The sequence below is a fragment of the Gigantopelta aegis genome, chromosome 13 (assembly GCF_016097555.1).
Source record: "Gigantopelta aegis isolate Gae_Host chromosome 13, Gae_host_genome, whole genome shotgun sequence".
Classification (NCBI taxonomy): Eukaryota; Metazoa; Mollusca; class Gastropoda; order Neomphalida; family Peltospiridae; genus Gigantopelta; species Gigantopelta aegis.
The window spans coordinates 23,955,194-23,979,295 of NC_054711.1; the positions used below are offsets into that span (position 1 = coordinate 23,955,194).

A 24,102-nucleotide genomic window follows, 5' to 3' on the forward strand; every position below is an offset into this window, starting at 1 on the left:
TGCTACTTTCCGTAAATAATAGTAAATAACGGCGATCGTGCTTGATTTATTATATGTACACAACTTACGTGCAGCGTTAGTTGCAACCTGAGGCACTCTTATATTTACGTCCAACTTTACACGTAACTTACGTTTTCGTGGTTTCGTGAATAGCTCTTCAGTCGTAGATTTACGTTTACGTGTAAAACTAGGCTTACGATATTTTGTGAATATGGGTCCAGGTGTATATATTTTGCCATTGCTGAGGAGCTTTACCAATGGCAGAAAAGTGCCATCTGTGATGGTCTCTACCTACGACAATATATATCTCAACGACGGCAATTGCCGTCTGTGCCGTCGTTAAGTTCGTGCCCTACTGGCAGGGCTTTCGAGACGTTTCGGCCCCATAACCCTAGTCATTTCGGCCCCGGTTATTGTTTTATTAAATCAAATTATTCTGTCACTTGTGTTTTGTTATTAAAGTATTGCAATTTCTTTCTCTCGTTCTCTTTCTTTCTTTCTCTCTTTTTGTTATTATTAAAAAAAATGTAACTGAACATAATATCTGAGTGTTAAAGAATAAATAAGAGTCAACCAAGCAAAACTGTATTTAGCTTTGATAATCCAAAAATAAACAATTATCAAACTGATTTTCTTGTTTGTGTAAATACAATTTAATAAATTGTTTTGCGTTTGTTCTATTTATATCTTCATATAGACCCTTCTCATAATAGGGGCGCTTTGCATGTGGCTAGAACTGGAACCACTAATATTTGACGTCAGAAGGGGGTTTACATGTGTACAGAAATTGGGTACGATCACATAAAAAAATTCCAAGCCTCGATTGGGATCTGAACCCAGTACCCACCAGACAGGAGACCGATGACTTAACAACTGCGCCACCGAGGCCGGTAGGTAGGCCTAAATTGAAAGTAGCATCATTAAGACATGTTCTAGTTCAGTTCAACTTTATTTCGTGCTTATTTCCCATTAAAGTTCAACTATGCTGTCATGGGCACACACCTCTGCAGTGTTCTAGTATTTAAAACAAGCAGCAAAAACGCATACGGATGCACAATTCCTGAACCTACTCAGTTGTTTGTGATGACATCACGGGTTAGGTAAGTTCTGTCTTGTATCACTATCGCGTGTTTGTGTGCGTGTGCGTGTGTGTGTGTGCGCGCGCGCTCGCGCTGAATATTATTCGACAAATTAATGTTACAAATTTGTATTTTATTTATATTATTACCGGTGTATGTGACCATCTAAAGTGGTACTATACCAATTACAGCATATATCTATATATACGGACACTAGATCGCCGTATATTGCATTAGGGGCCAAAACGTCTGGGGCAGAAACGTCCTGACACGGTATCGGCAGCAGCAAAAGTAGTATAAATGGAATATTTTTGTTTCATCTGAAAACGTACATAAATCGCATTCGTAGACCATTTTTAAAAATCGCACCCCCACCCACCAAGAAAGAAAACAAACAAACAACAAAACAAAACAATGTACATTAGCTATCTGATTCCGTTCCGGTCCGGTCCGCGTTTTACCAACACCGATGTATAAACTAGACTGGTAGGCATATTAAACAAATCCGGAAGAAAGGTACCAGTTCATTTCTGCATGAGAGTTTAAAGGTTTTAATTTTAAGGTTTGTTTTAATATAGTGTATTGTGACTCACATTTATCGAAACAATTTTGTTTTTAAAACAAAGATCATGTTAAACTTAAAGGTTTCTAAAGATAATTTGCATGACGCCACTAAATATGTATCGTCTGGTGCCCTATTTCAGTGGCATACCTATTTCCGTGGATTCGCCTGTTCAGTCTGTTGTAGGGTACTAAATTAGCAGACAATTGCCCCCCAGTTTGACTAGTTTGCCCCATGTGTCAGTTGTTGCCCTCCGCCAATATTATGTCCAGTAATAAAGATGATTTTGGCAAAGTTATTATTTTATTTTTTTCGTTTTATTTTTTAATAATATTGTTTTATTTTATTTTTGTTATGCACGCACACGGTTGTGTAGCTCGAGTCCCCTTATAATATTGATATTGATATGAAGGGGAAGGCTAGAGGAAACTATGTTATGCATTTATTTGGCAATCGTTGATAACCAAATGGCCACAAGCTACTATGTTTAAAATACACATTTATTCCTAAATCTGATGCCACAGAGCTTTAGTTTGATTATTCAGATTTCTGGAGTCAGTCATAACATTAAAGTTACATGTTGTCAACCAGTACCAACATGTGACGTGGGCACATACTTTGCTCTACATGACCATAAGAAAGTAGAGTTGCAGGTTCATTTCTCATATAGGCATCAGGTTTCTTCGTGTAACGTTGGGACTGGTTAACAACAGGGGCGGGATTAGCCCGAGTACTCTGACTGTAAGAGAGCTAGACGGACATTTGGACATAAACACGCTCTCATTACAGTCAGAGACCAGCCTATGTCTTTTTTTGGCAATTCCTGACTACCAAACGGTAGGCAACGAGTCCCGCTCTAATACCACAACAATCCTGTGTTTGACGTCAAATACCTTTACATCAATCATTTTCGAGTTAAGTGATACAAAAAATCCACATATTAATCACTAATACACTTACTACAGAAAGAAACCCGACAGCACCCACATTTAGCTACGCTTCGTGACACTCCGTCGCAACAATTGCAAAGCTCGGCGATCTATTTCGAGACGTAGACCACGTGATCGCGCACTGGGCGATTCCGCCTTGTGCAGCAGTTACAGGGGCCGTCTCATATCAAGCGAAGTTACAACATGGAAGAGTTGGCTAATGCCGTTTTGGATGAATTTGGATTTCATTACGTCATTAAACCAAAACAATTACACATTATTGATTCCATTTTGAATTTGAAGGATACATTTGGGGTGTTATCGACAGGATACTGCAAAAGTATGTGCTACGTACTGCCTCCTCTTATGAGACGACCCCTGTAACTGCTGCACAAGGCGGAATCGCCCAGTCTCGAAATAGATCGCCGAGCTTTGTAATTGTTGCGACGGAGTGTCACGAAGCGTAGCTGAATGTGGGTGCTGTCGGGTTTCTTTCTGTAGTAAGTGTATTAGTGATTAATATGTGGATTTTTTGTATCACTTAACTCGAAAATGATTGATGTAAAGGTATTTGACGTCAAACATAGGATTGTTGTGGTATTAGAGCGGGACTCGTTGCCTACCGTTTGGTAGTCAGGAATTGCCAAAAAAAGACATAGGCTGGTCTCTGACTGTAATGAGAGCGTGTTTATGTCCAAATGTCCGTCTAGCTCTCTTACAGTCAGAGTACTCGGGCTAGGGCGGGATATAACCCATTGGTAAATCGCTCGCTTGATGCACGGTTGGTTTGGGATCGATCCCCATCAGTGGGCCCTTTGGCCTATTTCTCGTTCCAGCCAATGCACCACGACTGGTATATCAAAGGCCATTGTATGTGCTATCCTGTCTGTGCGATGGTGCGTATAAAAGATCCCTTGCTGCTAATTGAAAAGAGTAGCCCATGAAGTGGCGACAGCGGGTTTCCTCTGTCAATATCTGTGTGGTTCTTAACCATATGTCCGACGCCATATAACCGTAAATAAAATGTGTTGAGTGTGTTGTTAAATAAAAGGTTCCTTCCTTCCTTTGGTTAACAACATGTAAGTTTCATGGCAGTAGTGCCATTTTACTACCTATATTTACGTGTATTTAATATCGTCATAGTATGAAATGACTACATTATCAAGTCATTTCATACCAAATTAATGGTGCTATACCCACTTGGCATCCTCATCCTCTGCTACTAATAAAGCTGGTATCCTCTGCTGCTAAAGTGCCTTTTAACAATGCCAGAAGTAACCACTGAACACTCTCCAAAGTTGTCAGACTAAGCCCACAGCTAAAATCTGATGGGAAGTGGCATGCATGCATGCTTGTGGCAGGAGAGCCAGCACCTGTTGTGGTTAGAGAGACAAGGACTAGGATGTGAAGGTGGACAACAAACTGGAGAAAAAGGAAAGGGGGCTCTGTTTATATATGTGGGCTTTTGTTGTTGTTGTTGTTGTTGTTAATCCAGCTAAATAATATCTGGTCATTTAGTACCATAGTCAACCAGACCTGAACAGTGTTTCATATTAATGCCCATATATTTTTTATAGTCCTTCATTATTCTTATTATTATCTTTATTATTGCTGGGTCACCAGACTATTTATATGTATAATTATATGTATACATCATATGTAAGCACAAAAACAAAGGATTTTGTATTGTATTGTATAAAATGTAGTACAGAGATTTACATCGGGGTTAGTATACCATAGCCACTAAAAAAAATTTTTTGATTTGTTTGCAGTATGAAGATTGCAGTAGAAGGGTGTTGTCATGGCGAACTGGACAAAATATACGAGACTGTGCAGCATCTAGAAAAGGAGAATTCCATCAAAGTTGACCTGTTGCTGATCTGCGGCGACTTTCAGGCAGTGCGCAATAGAGATGACATGCAGTGTATGGCCGTTCCTCAGAAATACCAGAAACTTAACACTTTTTATAAGTATGAATTTTAAAATATTTATTTTGTGTGTGCAGGGCTCGTGCTGTCAGTAGCCAAATTAGCCATTGGCTAATTTTTACATAAAATGGCAAATCAAAATTTGTCAGTGCTTGCGTAATACTTTAACATGCTCATATACCACAAAGGTTTCAGTCTATTGGAAGCCAGGGGCCCAATCTGGGGCAGATTTGTCAGTGGCTGAAATTTTGCCTACTGGGTAAGTCATCTTCTGATGTGAACAAACGGGTACACGATCTATCCGACACCTAAAATTTTATAATAATACCAAATATTCAATTAGCGTAATTAATAGCGATCTTGCGACTGGTAATGAGAATCAGTCATACAGAATACAGCACAATAATGTTTGCTTATTGTAATAATCACGGTTATTAATTTTAATGGCAACATGTATGGAGGCAAAGTGAAAGATCTGTAGATTTTTATTTTAACTTTGTAAAGTCTTTGAACCAAAGTAATAAAAACGGACCAACAATGCGTGTCAGTTTCAATCAGGCCTTTCCCCAGGATTTGTTTAAGGCGCTTACATATTTAGCATCATTATAAGACAAAAATCAAGCCAAAAGAAGTGGGGTAGTGGGTTGAAAACAGCCTTCAATCCATCAAATCATGTTGGGGTTTTAGTGGGGGTTTTTGGGGGGTTTTAGTGGGGTTTTCTTTGGGGGGGGGGGGGGTAAAACTTTAAAAAAAATAACCCATCAATTCCCCACCCCCAACAATTTCATAATTTGGGCCATGTTGTTGCTGTTGATTTCAGCATCATGTTAAATGCTTGTTGTGATTTCTGCTTGTAAAATAACTAAGCTAAGAATGCTGACGTCACAGTATATTCCATTTATAAAAAAAGAAAAAAAAGGTAATAAAATAAAATTTTACGGTCTTTTTAAAATCCAGCTAACTTATTAAATGTCACCTCACAGTTTTACAAATATATATCTAGCATTATCTAACAAATATGATTATTGTAAACTAATTCAGTGTACGTGTAACTGCAATTTGTATAAATACTGCATGTTCATTTCCCGCGATCACGATCTGCATGCGTGCTCACGACCATAGGTACAAAATTAACAAAGACAAAGGAAATAACCGAAACTGCAGTTAGGTATTCATTGATGCAAACAACTATTGCTTTTCTACAAATTTACATCAAGATTTACTTCTGTGTAACTGTACTGTTTAATGTCCGCAACGATGTCTCTTGACACGTGGGTGTCAGCTGACTGAAGCGTGACGTATATTACGCCAAGAGCTTTCCTCAATTCAGCCAACGAACGTTCTTCCTAATGTTCGCGAACTATTTGATTGGTGTCTGTCGTGTCCATTTGGTTTAACGTGAAGCACACAAACCAGTGTAGCGAACGTTTTGTTTTCGCTCGGTCTGGCTGAACCCAGCCCTTGGGATAACCTGTACCACGTGACCAGCACAAGCCCGCCAACAATTAAAACAGTGCGATCAATGGACCTCAAAGTGAACATCTAAAGAATTGCAGAGATACCAAATGGAAGTGTGATAATGTGTGGTGAATGACATTACGGATCACAGCTCCATTGTTTTGTATACATGTTACAAATTAAGCCGACACGGTCCTGCAGTTAAGGCGCTTACCAGACATGAAGGCGCTTACTTGGCTGGCTAAGGGAGCACGGGCCGTGTCGGCTTATCGCTCTAGGGAAACCCCTGTCAATATACATGCTAGTTCAGGGCAGAAAGACAAGTAGGCTAGGCTCGAGTTCAGCCAGACAGAGCAAAACAAAAACGTCCGCTAGACTGGTTTATGCACTTCACATTAAACCCAGTGTTCATGCCGAGAAGCAATCACTTAATTCACGAACGTTAGGAACACGTTCGTTGGCTGCTCTCAGTGTGTATATAGGTCACGCTTGACAGTCAGCCCAGACTGTTGGGGTGGGTGTTTGAAGGGGGCACTGGCTTCCAACTCTGCATATCTCCCCCCACACTGAAAAGTCAAAGTAATATATTAACTGCCCCTACCCCCTATTACTGTCTTTGATTTTGATCACGGAATACATTTTTGTTATTCACATTTATTCCAGTTTGTACATAATTAGCTGAAAAAGATGCATTTTCATATTCATATATAAATACTCTATACAGTACTGCGTAAAACAATTTTGGCTAATACATTTTCAGTATGGCTAATAAAAATTCTATTTGGCTAATTGTTTGGCTAAAGGTATTTTTGATCCAGGGTGAGCCCTGTTTGTGGTTATTTTCCCAAATACCAGTTCAACGTAACATTTTTTATAAGTATGTTTTTTTAAATATTTATTTTATGTGTGATTCCACCCAAAGACCTGAAACGTAACACTTGTTATAAGTATGAATTTTACAATATTTATTTTGTGTGTGATTATTTCCCCAAATACCAGTTCAACTTAACACTTTTTATAAGTATGTTTTTTAAATATTTATTATATGTGTGGTTATTCTACCCAAAGACCAGAGATGTAACACTTTTTATAAGTATAAATTTTAAAATATTTTTTATATGTGTGGTTATTCTACCCAAAGACCAGAAACCAAATGTACAAAAACTTAACACTTTTTATAAGTACATGTATGTTTTTTTAAATATTTATTTTATGTATGATTCCACCCAAAGACCAGAAACGTAACACTTTTTATAAGTATAAATTTTTAAATGTTTATTATATGTGTGGTTATTCTACCCAAAGACCAGAAACCAAATGTACAAGAAACATAACACTTTCTATTAGTATGAATTTTAAAATATTTATTTTGTGTGTGATTATTTCCTCAAATACCAGTTCAACTTAACACTTTTTATAAGTATGTTTTTAAAATATTTATTATATGTGTGGTTATTCTACCCAAAGACCAGAAACGTAACTCTTTTAATAAGTATAAATTTTAAAATATTTATTATATGTGTGGTTATTCTACCCAAAGACCAGAAACGTAACACTTTTAATAAGTATAAATTTTTAAATATTTATTATATGTGTGGTTATTCTACCCAAAGACCAGAAACGTAACTCTTTTAATAAGTATAAATTTTTAAATATTTATTATATGTGTGGTTATTCTACCCAAAGACCAGAAACGTAACACTTTTAATAAGTATAAATTTTTAAATATTTATTATATGTGTGGTTATTCTACCCAAAGACCAGAAACGTAACTCTTTTAATAAGTATAAATTTTTAAATATTTATTATATGTGTGGTTATTCTACCCAAAGACCAGAAACGTAACACTTTTAATAAGTATACATTTTTAAATATTTATTATAGGTGTGGTTATTCTACCCAAAGACCAGAAACGTAACTCTTTTAATCAGTATACATTTTTAAATATTTATTATAGGTGTGGTTATTCTACCCAAAGACCAGAAACGTAACTCTTTTAATAAGTATACATTTTTAAATATTTATTATAGGTGTGGTTATTCTACCCAAAGACCAGAAACGTAACTCTTTTAATCAGTATACATTTTTAAATATTTATTATAGGTGTGGTTATTCTACCCAAAGACCAGAAACGTAACTCTTTTAATAAGTATACATTTTTAAATATTTATTATACGTGTGGTTATTCTACCCAAAGACCAGAAACGTAACTCTTTTAATAAGTATACATTTTTAAATATTTATTATACGTGTGGTTATTCTACCCAAAGACCAGAAACGTAACTCTTTTAATAAGTATACATTTTTAAATATTTATTATACGTGTGGTTATTCTACCCAAAGACCAGAAACGTAACACTTTTAATAAGTATACATTTTTAAATATTTATTATACGTGTGGTTATTCTACCCAAAGACCAGAAACGTAACTCTTTTAATAAGTATACATTTTTAAATATTTATTATATATGTGGTTATTCTACCCAAAGACCAGAAACGTAACTCTTTTAATAAGTATACATTTTTAAATATTTATTATATGTGTGGTTATTCTACCCAAAGACCAGAAACGTAACTCTTTTAATAAGTATACATTTTTAAATATTTATTATATGTGTGGTTATTCTACCCAAAGACCAGAAACGTAACTCTTTTAATAAGTATAAATTTTTAAATATTTATTATACGTGTGGTTATTCTACCCAAAGACCAGAAACGTAACTCTTTTAATAAGTATACATTTTTAAATATTTATTATATGTGTGGTTATTCTACCCAAAGACCAGAAACTTAAAGGGACATACATGTACCCTAGTTTCAGCCCATGAAAATGCACACTAAGTTACAGTGACTAAGTTTAGTTTATCTACAAACCTGTAACACATTTTGATAAAGTTACAATTGAGTGAAACAAGAGTCTCTAACTCTGAAGTGGTGAAATACCCTCTAAAAATAGACTAAAACTCAACTCCATAACTGTTACTTCTCAGATGCACATGTATTTTTTTAAATATGAGAAATACATTTTGTGATATTAAAAACACCAGGATGACCAAAAACACTTCAAATATACGGAAATTGATAATTTAAACAATAAAATTAAAGTATGATTTTAGTTATCAAAAACGGCTCTAATAGGAAAGAAAAGAAAAGGAAATGTTTTATTTAACAATGCACTGGCTCTAATAGTAAAAATATGCCTTAGTGTTTAAAAACTAGGGTATGTCCCTTTAACACTTTTTATAAGTATGAATTTTAGAATATTTATTTTGTGTATTTTGTACTCAAATACTAGAAAGCTCTCGCCTGATGCACAGTCGGTCTAGGATCGATCTTCATCAGTGGGCCCATTGGGCTATTTCTCGTTCCAGCCAGTGCACCACGACTGGTATATCAATGGTCATGGTATGTGCTATCCGGTCTGCGGGATGGTACATATAAAAGATCCCTTCCCAGGGTTTCTGCCAGAGGGTTAAATGGGTATGGCGTCGTACCCAAAAATATTTTGGCAGATTTTATTGTTTCAAGTTAACTTTTTGACCAAAATTAATTACTCTTTATCATTATTGTATGATTTTCTTAACCCTAAGCCTAAGCTTAACCCATGTTTTTTTCTGGGGGAAGCCCCCCATACCCCTGATGACCCCCTGTTTTGTAAAATGAGTCCAGGAGCACATTTTATTTACAGTTATATGAAATCAGACATGGTTAAGGACCACACAGATACTGAGATATGAAACCCGCTGTTGCCACTTCATGGGCTACTCTTTTCGATTAGCAGCAAGGGATCTTTTATGTGCATCATCCCACAGACAGGATAACACATACCACGGCCTTTGATATACTAGTCATTGTGCACTGGCTGTAACGAGAAATAGTCCAGTGGGCCCATCGAATGGGATCGATCCTAGACTGGGTTGTTTTCAGTCAGAATGGGGGGTGAAAATGAAAACTGAAGGTTTCTTATAGTTAAATAGAAACTTCATGCTAGAATTCACTATAATATAACCGGCTTCAGTGGCATCGTGATTAGGCCATCGGTCTACAGGCTGGTAGGTACTGAGTTCGGATCCCAGTCGAGGCATGGGATTTTTAATCCAGATACCGACTCCAAACCCTGAATGAGTGCTCCGCAAGGCTCAATGGGTAGGTGTAAACCACTTGCACCAACCAGTGATCCATAACTGGTTCAACAAAGGCCATGATTTGTGCTATTCTGCCTGTTGGAAACGCAAATAAAAGATCCCTTGCTGCTAATCGGAAAGAGTAGCCCATGTAGTGGTGACAGCGGGTTTCCTCTCAAAATCTGTGTGGTCCTTAACCATATGTCTGACGCTATATAACCGTAAATAAAATGTGTTGAGTGTGTCGTTAAATAAAACATTTCTTTCTCCTTTTTTTTCACTATAATATATACATGTATGTTGCATATTTTGTTAACACAGTACATAATTATAATATCTCTAGATAGATCGACATATATATCATATATACTCTTTAAAAAAAGTAAGGGAACTCTAATAAGAATTTACAATTGCCAAAATTGTAAGGTATATTAGCTATTGGGAATGGTTATATGATAATAGTGAATTAATTGGGCAAACATTACAAACAGTAGTTCAGTATTACAGTAGGTTTTATGACCACCAAAGATCTTGAAGGACTATATATTGGGGTCAGAAGTGAAAGTTGAAAGTTGACGTTTTTTATCTGTAAATTGCAAATTCAAACAATGAAAATGACTAACAACAAAACAATAACAACTGTATGATCAACAGAATGAAAAAGACTGACAGAAATAATGTTCCACAGTGATTAATGGACCTTCCTGGAAATTGTCAAAATCGAGAATGACACCCCATGCACATGTATGGGGCAACTGTGTGATGCATGTGCAAACTATGGAATGTGTTTTGGTGTGTTGATAAACAGACCTGAACATTCTTTACTAGGTCTTTGGTCAAAACATATGTTTTAATATTTCAGGTTCCCCTACTTTTTTTGAAGAGTATATATGATTGAATAATTGTTTTTCTATATTTTTTCAGATACTATTCAGGGGAGAAAACTGCTCCAGTGTTAACTGTATTTATTGGTGGGAATCATGAAGCATCCAACTATATGCAGGAATTACCGTATGGAGGCTGGGTGGCACCAAATATTTACTACATGGGTAAGTCTGTATAGTAATAGGTAGGGGTGGGTGTTGGCTCAGTCAGTATGGAGGCTGGGTGGCACCAAATATTTACTACATGGGTAAGTCTATATAGTAATAGGTAGGGGTGGGTGTTGGCTCAGTCAGTTTGGAGGCTGGGTGGCACCAAATATTTACTACATGGAGGTGGCACCAAATATTTACTATATGGGTAAGTCTATATAGTAATAGGTAAAAAACATGCACCAAATATTTAAAAAGCAGAATGTGTTGTTATCTTGTTGGGAAACAAACACACAAGTCTTGCTAGGGCTGAATATTCAGGATTTATAGATATTAAACAAGCTTCCATTTCGTATCATATTTATGTCCCGAATGAAATACTTTTCATTATCACTCGTTAAAACTCGTGTCAACTGAAAATTATTTCACGAGGGACATACACATGATTCGAAATGGTAGAGAGTTTAATATCCTATTTATTACCCATAATTCATCTTAATTTATATCGCTCAACTCATTTGGTTGGCGTTCCTGTAAGGTTGTAGTGCACCAATCGATGACGTCATCGTGTGACATCAGAGTGTTACGTCCCACTTGGCGTTCTAGTAGGATGTATCACTTTGATATGTACCAACATATTTTTAACCATATGGGTAATAAAGTCTCTTTTATCCCCGTAGGTGAGTTTATGTTGCTGGATTGTGTATTCAGTTTGAGGAGATGGATGTAGCTCAGAGATAAATTGTTACCTGTAGCTAGGAAAGGAAGGAAGGAAATGTTTTATTTAACGATGCACTCAACACATTTTATTTACGGTTATATTCAGACATGTGGTTAAGGACCACACAGATATTGAGAGAGGAAACCCGCTGTTGCCACTTCATGGCTACTCTTTTCCAGTTAGCAGCAAGGGATCTTTTATATGCACCATCCCACAGACAGGGTAGTACATACCCCAGCCTTTGATATACCAGTCGTGGTGCATTGGCTGGAATGAGAAATAGCCCAGTGGTCCCACCGACGGGGATCGATCCCACTCCGATGGTGCATCACTGGGGTACATCGCGCCCCTGTAGCTAGCGGTGCTATGGGTTATAGGATTAATGACCTTTGGTCGACCCATCCAGTTTGTATTTCTTCCCTACATGTATATATCCAAGTTTGTTTTGTTTAATGACACCACGACAGCACAAATTGATTTATTAATCATCAGCTATTGGGTGTCAAACATTTGGTAATTTTGACATATAGTCTTAGAGAGGAAACCCGCTAAATGTTTCCATTAATAGCAAGGAATCTTTTATATGCAACATTCAACAGACAGGATAGCACATACCACAGGCTTTTATACACCAGTTGTGGTGCATTGGCTGGAACGAGAAATAGCTCAATAAGCCCACCGACGGAGATCGATCCCAGACAGACCACGCATCAAGCGGGCGCTTTATCACTGGGGTACGTCCCACCCCTTGTATATCAAAGGCAGCCGATATATTTTTTGTGTTGAGATGTCGTTGAACATTCATTCAGTCTTTAGTTTTGTATATCAAATGCAGTGGTATGTCCTGTCCTGGTTATGGAAAGTCCATTTAATAGAGCCTTGACAGCCATTCTGTAGCAGTAGGTTTCTTCATGCTATCACTGACATACACTTAGCCTGGGATGGGGCATGTGGGCAGGTCAACCCATGACACATGTTATAGACAGTGGGTGCCCCCCGACCAATACAATACCCTAGTATGTTAGTGCTTGCTATCTAAACAAAATGTCAAAATAACCATATGTAGAGGTGTAGAAATGGAAAATATTTCACTGGCCCGCCGGACCAGAACCAACTAAATTTTACTAGCCCGCTCAAAATTCTACTAGTCCACCAGCCTATATATATTATTGTTTAACAAGATATACATGTATATGTATAATTATGTATTTTTATTGATCGCTAATATGAAATAAAGTGTATTATTCTGGAATGTCGCGCTTGTGAAGTTCGGAACTCTGAAGTCATCTATTGGCAATGTGGTACATGTATTGTGTATTTCATCATCATTCTGAACCATTTGTTTAAATTGTTTGGAATTCAGGCATGGCAGATGCAGAGTCATGGATTCAATGCACAAAATAAAATTAAAATAAATCAATACATAAATAAATTTACGTCCAGTCAGAAAAAGACGGATTGGTAGTTAAATTTTTTAACTCGTTCATCAGAATTTTTACTCGCATTTGGTGAGCGGACGAGTACTTTCTGCACGCCTGATATGTTAGACCACAAACGGCTATAGTTTCATACAATTTGTGGTGATGTGTTTACTCTGTGTATGCACACATATCCATGTGTTGGTTTCTAACACTTAAGTCATTTTTGTCTTCTTGCAGGATATGCCAGTGTGGTCAAGATTGGAGGTCTTCGGATAGCTGGACTTTCAGGCATCTACAAAGGTCGTGATTTCCATAAAGGCAAGTTTTCAGGAATAACGGTTACCACTAATTAATAATATACTTTATTATCACACTACAAATGTCACTAGCCATTTGTCAGTCAGTATTTTTGCAGGTTTATCATGTACTGTTAAAGATCAAGTTTTAATTTCATGTTGCTTTTTCCCATTTTTCACAGAGGTGTGGCCCTTGAATTTAGGAGATATGAAAAATTGTTTTCCAGACTATTGAGATATCATGTAGTGTTACAGACTGAGGCTAACTTTCACTGCTATTTACCCATTTTGTTTACAGAGTTATGGCCCTTAAACTTAGGAAATATAAGTAATGTCTGAGCCCAGTAGGGGACATGTATTGCTACGAGTCTCCCCTGGGTTGTCATGCCATGATCTAACCAGATCAGGCCCTTTTAAGGACCCCTATGGGCAACCTAGTGAGACATTTTAATGCCATCTAGATCCACTTAACGAGCTACTCTCAGCATACTAATCTTCCAAAACTATACATAGCTCCCTATTTTTTATTTCTGGCGGACCGTTCAAAATTGCGCTTAATTTCCTTCACAAAAATGTTCGTCCATTCTCTTTGGCTTAACCCTACTGGACTTTCCAAATTCCATAGCACCATACCACCCTCCACCTGTTACCGGCCCCAGTTGGACTGCTGGTGCTCTCTTGCACCAGCCAGTGCAGGCAGTCCCTCCCCTCAACACACCCCACCCATTCCTGTCCTGGACAGAGGAGCCAGCCGAGGCCGACACCTGCGCCCAGGACAGGCGTGTGCTACAACAGCTTGTTCTGAATGTGCACATTACTGACCTGAACTGACCAGTAGGGGACATGTATTGCTTTAGCAGTTCCCTCAGAATGCGGGGCGAGACATAGCCCAGTGGTAAACAGCACCCTCAATAGTTTAAGAAGTAGCAGACTACAACAGTGATGATAGCAGGGGGCAAAGCGGGGGGTCTGGGGGCCCTCCCCTAGAAACATTTGAAAAATCAAACCTCTGAGATGCATTCTCATGGCCTCTGTTAGCGCAAATCAGTCACTACGAAAAGTAGGCGGCGGCAAAAGCTGTTTCAGGCGGCGATTTGCCGCCGGAGACCGGGTACTTTTGAGGGCTCTGGGTAAAGCGCTCGCTTGATGCGTGTTTGGTTTGGGATCGATCCCGTCAGTGGGTCCATTGGGCTATTTCTTGCTCCAGCCAGTGCACCACGACTGGTACATGAAAGGACGTGGTATGTGCTATCCTGTCTATGGGATGGTGCATATAAAAGATCTCAGAATGCTTGTTTATATTGCTTTACATTTTTGTGTTTTTCCTGCAGGTCACTTTGAACACCTGCCATACAATGACAACACGAAGAGGTCGGTGTACCATGTCCGTAGTTTGGAGGTGTTCAGATTTAAACAGGTGAGCTTATCAGTGGAATTGAAGCCCCTCTCTCACCCCATCCCCACCCTCCAAAAAACCCATATACACACACATAATGGAGGTGTTCAGGTTTAAACAGGTGAGCTTATCAGTGGAATTGAAGTCCCTCTCTCACCCCATCCCCACTCTCCAAAAAACCCATACACACACACATAATGGAGGTGTTCAGGTTTAAACAGGTGAGCTTATCAGTGGAATTGAAGTCCCTCTCTCACCCCATCCCCACCCTCCAAAAAACACACACACACACACACACACACACACACATAATGGAGGTGTACAGGTTTAAACAGGTGAGCTTATCAATGGAATTGAAGCCCCTCTCTCACCCCATCCCCACCCCCAACAAAATCATACACACACACATAATGGAGGTGTTCAGGTTTAAACAGGTGAGCTTATCAGTGGAATTGAAGTCCCTCTCTCACCCCATCCGCACCCCTGACAAACCCATACACACACCATAATGGAGGTGTTCAGGTTTAAGCAGAGGTTAGTTTATCAATGCAGTTCAACCCCTCTTGACCCCCCCCCCCCCCCATTCTGGAGGTGTTCAGGTTTAAACGTTTTATCAATGGAGCTTAAGCCCCCCCCCCCCCCCTCACCTCATCCCCCACATTCTTGAGGTGTTCAGGTTTAAACAGGTGAGTTTATCAATGGAGTTCAAGCTGCTATTTATCCCCCAAACCCCACCCCCGCCACACACACACAGACACATATACATGTTCACACATTCTGGAGGTGTTCAGGTTTATACAGGTGAGTTTTTCGTTGGAATTCAAGCCACCTCTAACCCCCACATTTTGGAGGTGTTCAGGTTTAAACAGATGAGTTTATCAATCGAGTTCATGCCACCCGTCCCCCACCCCCCAACCTTCTCCAGTCTGATTTTCGCTAACTGGATGTGTTGGGGGTCAAACAAGTTAATTTGTTACTGCCTCCCCTGCTCTCCTACTCTTTCCTATCTCTCTACTATACTCATAATCAATTTGTCCTTTACCAAGTGATTAAACAATGTTTGGTTTGTCATTAAACAAACTTTCAGCTGTGCACTTCTTCTTCATGGTTTTATGTCATCGTTCATTTATATAATATTCATTCTGTTCACTTCTTCTTCATGGTTTTATATCATCGTTCATTTATATAATATTCATTCTGTTCACTTCTTCATGGTTTTATGTCATCGTTCATTTATATAATATTCATTCTGTTCACTTCTTCTTCATGGTTCTATGTCATTGTTCATTTATATAATATACATTCTGTTCACTTCTTCTTCATGGTTTTATGTCATCGTTCATTTATATAATATTCATTCTGTTCACTTCTTCTTCATGGTTTTATGTCATCGTTCATTTATAATATTCATTCTGTTCACTTCTTCTTCAAGGTTTTATGTCATCGTTCATTTATATAATATTCTATCTGTTCACTTCTTCTTCATGGTTTTATGTCATCGTTCATTTATATAATATTCATTCTGTTCACTTCTTCATGGTTTTATGTCATCGTTCATTTATAATATTCATTCTGTTCACTTCTTCTTCATGGTTTTATGTCATCGTTCATTTATATAATATTCATTCTGTTCACTTCTTCATGGTTGTATGTCATCGTTCATTTATATAATATTCATTCTGTTCACTTCTTCTTCATGGTTGTATGTCATCGTTCATTTATATAATATTCATTCTGTTCACTTCTTCATGGTTTTATGTCATCGTTCATTTATATAATATTCATTCTGTTCACTTCTTCTTCATGATTTTATGTCATCGTTCATTTATATAATATTCATTCTGTTCACTTCTATTATTTAATCATTTGTACAAGTACAGTGAAACCTCTTAAAACCGGACCCTCTAATAACCGGAATTCCTTCAAAACCGGACGTTTTTCACTGCCCCTTTCTAAATATATGTACAGAAGAGAACCTCTGTAAACTGGATACCTCTTAAAACCGGACTTTTTACTTGGTCCTGAGCGTGTCCGGTTTAGAGGAGATTCACTTTATTTCTAAACAGAATTTGAGATACTTGCATCATGGGATTGAACCACCTCTGATTGGGTTTCTTCCCATCTCAACCAGTGCCCCACGACTGGTGTATCAAAGGCCATGATATGTGCTGTCCTTTTGTTTTTGTTTTGTTTAATGACATCACTAGAGCACATTGATATTGACCATGCACCATCCCACAGACAGGATAGCACATACCACAGTCTTTGATATTCCAGTCATAGTGCACTGGCTGGAACAAGTCGATTACTAATTGTCATAAACAACAAAGCTGGCACTTGCATTTGCATTAAACTGATAGTGAAAATGTAAGCGCCGTAAAAATATCCTGGGGAAAAGTCTGGGACGGAGGAGCCGGTGAAAGTCAACACTTTCGCACATGACAGGTGTGTGCTACAACAGCTTGTTCTGAATGTGCACATTAAAACCTATGACCTGACCTGACCTGTGGGAAAATGCATATAAAATATCCCTTGCCACTAATAAAAAAATAAGTAACAAGTTTCATCTTAGACTTTTGTCAAAATGTTTAACAACGAGTAGTCAATAATTAAAAAATCAGTGTGCTCTAGTGGTGTCGTTAATCAAAACAAAGAAACTTCTGAACAGAATGGAAAAACCCTAATGCTATTTTTAAACCTGTTTTTTCTAGATCTCTCGACCGATTGACATCTTTCTGTCTCACGACTGGCCGCGAGGAATTTACGACTACGGGAATACCAACAAGCTGATTCAGACAAAGACCTTTCTGAGAAGTGAAATTGAACGCGGAGTTCTTGGCAGTTTACCAGCGGAGGAACTTCTGCATCACCTGAAACCCAGTCACTGGTTCTCTGCTCATCTTCACGTCAAGTTTGCAGCCATCGTCCAACACCAGGTACCTGTTCAGGGTTGTCTTTAAAAGGCAAAAGCTGGCGATTTGTAAATCTACAACAGACAGATGTAAACATTAAAGAAGGGCTGGATTTAGCTCTGTCAGTTGAGTGCTCACTTGAATATGTGCTTACATCCCAGAATTGAACAACCTCGGTGGATCCATTCAACTTATTGGTCTTTTTCTTGTTCCAACCAGTGCACCACAACTGGTCAAAGGCTGTGGTATCTACTTTCCTGTCTGTGGATAAGTGCATGTAAAAGATCCCTTGCTGCCTTAGGAAAAATGTAGCGGGTTTCCTCTGATGACTACAAGTTAGAATTACCAAATGTTTGACATCCAATAGCCAGTGATTAATAAATCAATATGCTCTAGTGGTGTTGTTAAACAAAACAAACAAACTTTAACTCTCCAGGGATGTCATTAAAAGGCAACTGCTGACGATTTTTAAATGTACAACAGACCGATGTAAAAGTTACACTCTTTCGACAATATGGATCCAGGATGCTGTTTCACTGGGGTGGGGATTGGGGGGTCTAGCTCAGTTGATAGAGTGCATGCATGAGGTGTTTGCATCATAGGATAGAACTACATCTGATGGGGTTCCTATCAAAGGCCATTGTATGTGTTATCCTGCCTGTTGGGAAGTACATATAAAAGATACCTTGCTGCTTTGCGATCTCGCAGTGCAATGCTAAAAGACTTGCAAAGAGGATGCTTTGTTGTCCAGCAAGGCCTAAGAGACCTTTGTGAATTAGGCTCCAGGGCTCAAATGTAACTACGACACAGACAGCTAAAAGATACCTTGCTGCTTTTTGATCTCACAGTGCAATGCTAAAAGACTTGCAAAGAGGATGCTTTGTTGTCTAGCAAGGCCTAAGAGACCTTTGTGAATTAGGCTCCAGGGCTCAAATGTAACTACGACACAGACAGCTATTGCTGATAAATAAAAACAACTGCCGTTGGTTAAAGGGGCTAATTTTATATTTTTTGTATTTGTTGCAAAAGTCACCGATTTAAAATTACAGTAGGCAGGCTAAAAATTGCCAGCAGTGAGCATTTTGCCCACAGTGAAAAAATTAGTCTTCTGTCATGTTTTGTAACATAAACTACAGAAGTCAGTAGAGAAAGTCTTTTGTCTTTTTGTCACAAAAATAAAAATAATATTCCATTCTCTTTTGTATTTCCAGCCAGAAGACAATGTTACCAAGACAACAAAATTCCTGTCTTTGGACAAGTGCTTACCAAAGAGAAAGTTTTTGCAGGTACTGTGAAGAATCTTTTAAAAACCCAGCAATGGGTTGGTGGTTGATTTTGTTGTTGAGTCATGTACTGTAAGCACCACACTGCTCGACATCTGATATGGTACTTTTAATTTTAGACTGTAATTGTTCATCACGTAACCGATTGGCGTTTATCATGATTTTAATGTAGCATAACCGACACGCGAACAGAACAACAGACGTAAATGAACGTAAAAGAAATAACAGATAATCCTTAAACGCAAAAATTAACTGTGAAAAACTATTTTGAGAAACTTCCAGTTTACTGAGGGTTCAGTTTTCAGGGGTTTTACTGTAATGCTGTTGACAGTGACTACCAGTACTAGCCATACAGCTGATGGCTTCACTACTGTGCCACCGAGGCCAGGATATTAGATCTAGGATCATTCAATTTCATTTCAATCATTTCCTTTCCTACATGTAAGGGTGGGACATAGCCCAGTTGTAAAGCACTCACTTAATGTGCAATCGGTATAAGGTCGATCCCCGTTGGTGGGCCTGTTTGGCTATTTCTCATTCCATCAGGTGCACCATGACTGGAATATCAAAGGCTGTGGTATGTGCTATCCTGTCTGTGGGATGGTGCATATAAAAGATCCCTTGCTACTAATGGAAAAAAGTAGCAGGTTTCCTCTCTTAAGACTGTAAGAATTACCCAATGTTTGACATCCAAAAGTGTATGATTAATTAATCAGTGTGCTCTAGTGGTGTCAATAGCCCAGTTGTAAAGCACTTGCTTGATGCGTGGTCGGTATAAAATCGATCCCCATCGGTGGGCCCATTGGGCTATTTCTTGTTCCAGCCAGTGCACTATGACTGGAATATTAAAAGCCATGGTATGTGCTATCCTGTCTGTGGGATGGTGCATATAAAAGATCCCTTGCTACTAATGGGGAAAAATAGCAGGTTTCCTCTCTTAAGACTATGTAAGAATTACTCAATGTTTGACATCCAATAGCTGATGATTAATTAATCAATGTGCTCTAGTGATGTCATTAAACAAAACAAAAACGACATCCTACGTGTATATCCAATTATGGTTCAAGCATGCTGTCCAGAGCACACATGTCAGGTATGTGGGCTGTCATTTCGGAACTGGGGTTAGTCGTCAGTGGTTAGTGAGAGAGAATTTGTTGTAATGACCTTACACCTTTCTATTCAGTTGTTAATACTCACTCTGGGTAGCATGTGAAGCCAGTACCAGGATGTTTACCCAGTATCCTCCAACCTTACTATAGTCTTAATGTCTGATGGATTAGCAACTATACCACTGTTAAGATATATATACCGTATATGCAAATATTTTCGCGGCTAAAATAATTCGCAGTCAGGCTTTCATTTTACATTTTCGCGAGGAATTATTTTTGCGACTGCGTCCCCCGATAATAAAATCAAAATTACTCATATTTCATTTGCCAAACTCTTTTCAATGACGATTTCACGCACACACTTGGACATGTTCACCATGCTGTCAGCGAGGCGTCAGTGTTGTATGTATCTCTGATAAGACTATTGTCATGTTATCGATGGAACACGCACATGTGATACAAGACAAGACAAGACAAGACTTTTATTATCATAAACTGCACCGAGTGCAGTATGGAGAAAATATAAACAAAATAAGTTACAAAGTGTTTTCTATAGTGGTAATGGACATAATATTTAAGTACAGAACATTGAAAAACCAAATATCACAAGAAATAACTTTTCATTATTGGTGGTACCCACAAACTTCAAGGTTACAAAGAAAATAAACAAAACTGAGATTATGTAACAACAGACTTGCACCCAAATGTCTGTCATTTCGATCAAATCCACATGACCAGGCAGGTTTACAGAATGACGTGACCTTGCGGACCTCTGACTGCTTGATTCTGATATAGGTTGGGCGTGTAGAGATAAGACTATATATTATACGGTAAATAATATTATACCAAATCGGAAATAAGTTCGCGTGTAATTAAATTCACGGTGCTATCAGCGTGTTTGCGATTTTCGCGGTATATTTTATTTGCGAACATATTTGCGTATACAGTATACAGAACTTCACATATGTTGTTTTTGCTTCCTATTTATTGCACAAGTTTATTTTGTGCAAGAATATATACCACTAGACCACACAGCGGTCCAGTGGTATGTTCTTGTGCAAAATAAACGAGTGCAATAAATAGGAAGCGAAAACAACATATGTGAAGTTCTGTATATATTACATATCTTCTTTTATGTTTTATTGAAACATTTTTTAATTTAATGTCATAACACTTTATTAAATCTATGATCAATCCTCCTTTCATGATTTACTTAACGTTAAGAATTATACTCTGCGGCAGACTTGTGTAATGTTTCAAATATGATGACATAATTTGTAAATCATATATGACGTCAGTAACAAAAAGGCGCTAACTCCAGTAAAAATTAAAAAGGGAATTCCCCAGTTAAAAGTTCCAGTCCAGATCGCACATATGTGTGATACAAGATAAATTTTATCACACAGCTTAAAAATGTCTTTATCACTATAGTAAGACTGAATAGTTATGTAATAAATGTTGTTGGTTTTTTTTGTAGATCATTGACATACCTCATGATAGCAATCAGCCAATGAAATTGCAACTGGACCCCGAGTGGTTGTGTATCCTCAAATCAACCAATCATCTCCTAAACCTTGGACCCATTCAGCGCTATATGCCAGGACCAGGAAGTTCAGACAGGTAAGTTTTACAATTGTAACGCTAATTATATAACTGATGATATTTGTAGGCACATCATCAGTATTTAAGCATACGTAGCCCAGTGGTAAAGCACTTGCTTGATGCACAGTCTCATTCTCATTCCAACCAGTGCACCATGACTGGTATATCAAAGGCCATGGTATGTGATATCCTGTCTATGCGATGTTGCATATAAAAAATCCCTTGCTACTAATGGAAAAATGTAGCGGGTTTCCTCCCTAAGACTATATGTCAACATTACCAAATGTTTTATATCCATTAGCCGATGATTAATAAATCAATGTGCTCTAGTGGTGTCGTTAACTTTAACTTTGTCTTTTAGGTGGGACTTCAAAGTTACAGATAAGGAATATGAATCTATATCTAAGGATTTTGCTGGAGACTTGACAGTCCCGGACAACTTTGCCAAGACTGCTCCAGCTCATGACAACTCTACAGGCAAAAACACATCGGGTCCGTCACTCTACGTCAACCCTCAGACCGAGTTGATCTGCGCCATGTTGGATATCACCGATCCCAACGCTGTACTGCTGGGTAAAGACAGTCGGTACTCATCGCAAGATATCGCCGACGGTAATGCAAATACAGGTGATGCTGATCAGGATGATGATGAAGACGATGATGATGATGAGGATGATGTTTGCAGCGACATCAACAGCAGTGTTGATACATCATTCTCGGATTCCTTCTCTACCGCTCCTGATATTTCTCTCAATGACTCCAGTCTGTTGTTGTCGAATGACACTGGTCTCTCGTCGTTAAATAGTACTGGGTTGACAGATCTATCCATATATCAGGAGCAGAATTCAGAGAGTCGGGTATCAAAGGGACTCAATGTCTCCAATTCCTCTTCAGATGTTGCTATGGAAAATGGTGGAAATGATGATGATGAACTTGAAAGTATTTTGGCCGCCCAGAAAAAACATAGACTGAGTGTTGATAAAGTCACATCAGTTCCCTCTCCAGGAAACACTTCTTCAGGTAGCAGTCCAGGTAACTACGGCAACAGTCCATCTCTGAAGTCTTTGGAAAGTTCAATATCTCAGTTCGAGCTGCAGAAGAATGACGATATTGAGAGTGAAAATTCTTCAGTAGAGGAAGATAAAAATACTCCACAAATGGTGTTATCTCCCCTTGTGTGTTCTTCAACAGGGGAGAAAGTGATTTCAGCTGACAATTCTCCTCGCATTCATTCCTCAGCGCTGGAGAAAGACACTGCAGCACGCACAGAGTTGTGTGCTCCTGTTTCCTCTTCCCTGGAGGAGACAGATATTTTAGCTCAGAGTGTGTTGTCTCCCCCTGTTGACACTTCAAGTCGTGTGTCGAGTGAGGAGGAAGGAACCCCTAAATCTATCAGTTCAAAACGCCCAGACAGCTTTGGTGATGTAGAAATTAGTCCACAGTCGAAGAAACTCAAGAGAAGAAACCAGAATGTGTATTCCAGTTCAGAAGGAGATGGAGAATTTTAATATGACATTTTAAATAGAATTCATCATGTATTTTCAGTTCACCGGGTTATATATATGTAATGTAACTGTTAATAAAGAATAAAATTTGAAACACAGAATAGCTCTATGGAGGATGATTCAATATTTTGCTTAGTTCACATAATATAAAGATTACTTTTTTTTTTTTTAATATGTAATGAAGACAAGGAAAGGAATAGTAGTTTAGAACATTTAAAATTATGGAATTAGACATTTGAAAAATGTGTATCATTGAGACTTGTAGAATGTTTTTGTTTTTTTAAATGTATTTTTACCAGAGACGAGTCATAAAGACATTTTTTTACCAATTTGTAGCATCTATTTGAGTCTTCTATTTTAATTTTTTTTTTTTTAAATCTTTTAGAATAACACTTACTATGACCGTTTGTTGAAGCATGTACTTGTAAAAACACTAGGGCTTCCACAAGTCCCAAATATTGGACTTGAGTACTCGAGGGTCAAACTCGACCCGGACCCAAGTACCTGACCCTTACATTAAATGATGATGAAACTAACAGGGCTTGAACTTCAGAATTTGTCTCCCACGTCAATGTGTTTTTTAAAATTGCCATTGTTGAAACTTTCGCTGCCAATAAACATGACTGAAAGGTTATTTTGCTGCATATAGACATATTTCAAATATACAAATATTATATACTGGTAGATCATGTACACCAGGTGAATACATTTTGCCATTATTGATGATCTTTACCAATGGAACA

At 38.1% G+C, this 24,102-nt stretch overlaps 1 protein-coding gene across 3 annotated transcripts; it reads left to right on the forward strand.

The window, feature by feature from the left end:
* Positions 1-201: 201 nt before the first annotated feature.
* Positions 202-23,457, forward strand: LOC121387616 (lariat debranching enzyme B-like). Of its 3 annotated transcripts, none has more exons than XM_041518783.1 (9): positions 202-890; positions 4,343-4,540; positions 11,005-11,129; positions 13,494-13,574; positions 14,884-14,969; positions 17,660-17,884; positions 19,072-19,146; positions 21,730-21,872; positions 22,216-23,457. In XM_041518783.1, exons 2-9 carry the CDS (start codon positions 4,344-4,346, stop codon positions 23,360-23,362), a joined length of 2,079 nt encoding a protein of 692 aa, XP_041374717.1. In that variant the 5' UTR covers positions 202-890; position 4,343; the 3' UTR covers positions 23,363-23,457. The 3 variants fall into 3 exon arrangements, with proteins under 3 accessions (XP_041374717.1, XP_041374716.1, XP_041374718.1); XM_041518782.1 differs by lacking the exon at positions 202-890 and adding an exon at positions 1,339-1,641; XM_041518784.1 differs by lacking the exons at positions 202-890; positions 4,343-4,540; positions 11,005-11,129 and adding an exon at positions 11,265-11,294 and having other exon boundaries at positions 13,493-13,574.
* Positions 23,458-24,102: the final 645 nt, after the last annotated feature.